General features: G+C 36.8%; 1 protein-coding gene across 1 annotated transcript; it reads right to left on the bottom strand.

The window, feature by feature from the left end:
• Positions 1 to 479: 479 nt before the first annotated feature.
• Positions 480 to 3,419, bottom strand: LOC149391266 (putative magnesium transporter NIPA4). Its single transcript, XM_089620679.1, has 9 exons — positions 2,932 to 3,419; positions 2,527 to 2,583; positions 2,311 to 2,401; positions 2,066 to 2,226; positions 1,670 to 1,797; positions 1,450 to 1,587; positions 1,269 to 1,361; positions 693 to 798; positions 480 to 612 (listed from the first exon to the last, which is right to left on the bottom strand). Exons 1-9 carry the CDS (start codon positions 3,158 to 3,160, stop codon positions 497 to 499), a joined length of 1,119 nt encoding a protein of 372 aa, XP_089476805.1. The 5' UTR covers positions 3,161 to 3,419; the 3' UTR covers positions 480 to 496.
• Between the last annotated feature and the right edge of the window lie 339 nt (positions 3,420 to 3,758).

Genomic DNA, 3,758 nt, shown 5'->3' with positions numbered 1-3,758 from the left:
CTGTGATGTTATTGTCAGTTTGTCGTATGATCACTACAATCATCTTGGTCAAATTCCATTATTAATAGTTGCGTGAATGAAAATGAAAAATTAAATATATTTAGTTTGGATGACAGTTATATATACGAATAAATAATATATTTAAAAGAGAATTATATATAGTTAAATAAACAAATAAATAATTGGTTGAGGAAACATGTACGAATGAGAATAAAATTTAATGAACTGTGGTTCAAGATTACAATTGCCATGATGGTGGAAGAAGCGGGAAATTATACAATATGGAAACTGATTTCATTTCGATTTTCAAACTCTGCCACAAAAAAGCTAAAAAAAAAACTTCTACTTCTCTCTCCGTGTCTTGTCTTCTTTTCCAGTCTCAAGAATATACAGGATGTACCAAAAATAACGAACCAGGCCAAATCACGGCCGCGTATTCTACCCTAAAAAAATTAAAAATTAAAATAAAAATAAAAAACTTTTTGTTAGGTTGACCTCAGTGGTCTTGAGACCGCAGAGGGGTAGTTTCAAGGCTAATTCCAATCTCATCTCTGTGCTTTGGAAGCCGGCGCAGAAATGATGAGGAACGAACCGGAAGCGATTTCGGAGAACCTGTATGATCATCGGTTGTAACAATAAAGAAAAAGAAACAATAAGAAACCTTGACAGATAGTTATATAAAAAGGTCATACCGTCAGCCATGTCTTTGGTTTTGTGCAGAAGAAAAGTCCCTGAAAGAATGGTTACGAATCCACACAGCTCTGTGAGGATTTGCGTGGGGTTTTGCCGATCCCAGTCCTAATTGCAAGGGGGAAAAAAAAAAGAGTGTATATTTCAAAATAACGATTTTAATAAATTTAACACAATAATCTTAGCGAAGTCAATCCTCCCCGATTTAAAAAAACCAAAAACCAAAAACCAAAAAACATGCGCGCCAGGACTCAGCATAGGCAAAAATAGGAAAAGACTAACATTTTGTAGTTCTATTTTGTATGGACTAAAACATCCAAATCTCATTAGTTATTAATCAGATTTTATAGAATTGAATCTGCCCATGCCCATTATTTAGGACACCTAGATTGAGATCTCTCCCTTATCTCTGCAAAGGCAGCTCAAAGAAGAGAATACAACTGACTGAAATAAGCTTTGCAATGCACTGAGGCATCTCTTTCTTATTATCCCTTTGGAAATGATTAAATCAAACACGCAATCAAGCATAATCCTAATTTCAGAAAGGGACTTTCTTAGAGTTTAAAACATAGTGGTACCTTGAACATGATGACACTAGCCAAAATGGTCAACGATGTGAACATCACATAGTATATCGGCGATACGAGCGCTGTTTTGAATAGATCAAGGGCCTGCAATTCAAATTCATACGAGGCTCAGAGTAGTTTAACGGGACTAAGAGTTTATCTTGTTCAAGCGATTCGTCGTAATATGCAATACCTTGTTCAAATAATTCATCTGAGTGATAACACATGTAATTACAATCACCGTGAAAGCCCACGTTTGAGGATGTTGTAGCTGATTTGTTCCCGAGAATGTCAACTTCAGGGCAATTCCAAGTGCTTTGACACTCATAACCTGCCGTAGTTTTTAGACCCTTTAAGCAATTTCAGTAAAGACAAAAAAAAAAAAAAAAAAAAAAAAAGGATTGGGCGCGTACCGATAGTGAACCAACTAATGAGCATATACCAATATACACCATCACATTTGAATTCCCGTGCTTTGGTGTAACGTGGACTATGAGTATGAAAACCACTGCTATCACTAAACCCGCGTAACAAAGAAACGCTGAAAGGAAAACACACACACACACACAAAACAAAAACAAAATTAAACGAAAAATCTTTTGAAACAACAATATACCTACTAATTAAAAGGCAAAGTTTATATATAGTAAAAAAAGATGTTCACGATGTTATATCTGATTAAACTCGTCAAACTTCTTACATCACAGTAAGAGAATACGTATTTAATTTATGACCGTAAGAAAAAAGGAGAAGCTCATTATAATGAAAGAGATATACAGAGAAGTGTGTATATATATATAAACAAATACCGGGTTGTGTAGCGAGGTCCCATACTTCCGTGACCGACGCGATCTCACGTTCTTGAGGAGCATGAAGGACCACCGAAGTCGATCCGACGACACACAGAACACAACCAAGGACTCCAAATGTGTGTAGCCTCTCGTGTAGCATCACATGTGCAAGTGCAGCGCTGCAAGTACGTTGAAAAAAAAAATCCATATTTTATTTTCTAATAAATATAACTTATTTTTGTATGATTTTCTTCAGAGTTTACCTGATTATTATGCTAAGTGCACCGAGAGGTGTGACGAGAATGGCCGGTGCAAATGCATAGGCTGCGAAATTAGCGATTTCCCCGACAACCACTTCCCATTTGTAATAAAAATAAACCACGTTAGAACACACAGTTTAGAGTAAAGTTGTCAACTTTATAGCTACGCAAAACAAACAAAAGGCATAATAAACAAAGTAAAACAGAAAAAATGCTTACTTGCTATCATGCCGGTCCACCAAAGAGGCTCGTAAAGGTACGAATAACCTCCGGCTCCTGCGGTAATAAATCATCAAGTTTAGATTGATTTACCTAAGCCCCAATGCGCAACATTAGTCAAACAATCTGGGCTCGGCTGAATTGTCACAAGAACAATCACCGTGGCGAGAACAAAAAAAAAAATACACTTTCCATGATTTTCATTTGTTGTTATGCTTTCATACTTATCCACGACATTCCAAAACCCTTGTTAACAAATATGAAAGGTAAATGCTCTTGGTGAAAAAGTTGCTAATTTATCAGACGCTCCTTAATATTGATAATCACGTCATAGATAACACAGACACCAATCAATAATTCGATGTACATAATTATCATAAAATGAAACGGCGAAGTGAATATTACCTGCCCTAACCCCAGAAGCAGAGGCTTTCTTCAAGCCCTTCTTCTTGACGATGAAACTAGCCCCAATGAAGAGGCTTGACGACAAGGCCAAGACCAAGCCCTTGACGTTGTCGGAGGACATGCCCGTGTACGACAACGACCAGCTTCCTCCGCCGCCGTCCGCCATAGCCGCGAACCTAATTCTAACCCTAACCCAAATCAAAGCGAGAGACAGATTTCCCATCGCCATTCCATAGACTTCCAAGCCAGGGTTTCTGCTACCTGCGATCTGTGAGAGAGAAATAGAGATAGATTTGACAGCGAAGCGGAAGGATTAAGGAAGACAGAGAGACAGTGTAACTAACTAACTGGTCTCTGTTTTTTTCGAACTTTTGGCGCTATCTTTTGCGAAATTCTCGCGAACAACCGTATGGAGTCAAGGATTGAGGCACAATTTAGGGTATGTTTGGTTAGGGAGAAAACGAGGGAATAGAATGGAATGGATTCATAAAAATTACCCATTTTTATGTTTGGTTTAATTTATATAATGGAATCAGGATTAATTACAAGTTTATCCCTGAACTAGAGGTCGCTTAATGAACCGCTCTCTCAACTTTAATTTGTCACAAACGTTATATCTGAATTCTCTTTCTCTTATCAAAGTTGTTCTCCGTTGCTACTTTTGTCTAAAAGTCGTAGTTAACTTTTAATTTTGAGTCTTGTGTTAGTCACGTGAAGCTGAAGGTGAGGACATAATTGTATTTACACCCACATCTAATTAATTCTTTAGTTTTTGTATATATCAATTTATTATAATTTCGATTAATTTTAATTAAATTCATAATATA

Source organism: Urtica dioica, chromosome 7 (genome assembly GCF_054948205.1).
Source record: "Urtica dioica subsp. dioica isolate 48M chromosome 7, U.dioica_male_clone48M_v1_H2, whole genome shotgun sequence".
NCBI lineage: Eukaryota > Viridiplantae > Streptophyta > Magnoliopsida > Rosales > Urticaceae > Urtica > Urtica dioica.
Note: the sequence above shows the minus strand (reverse complement) of the source record. Positions and strands in the feature narration are given on the sequence as shown.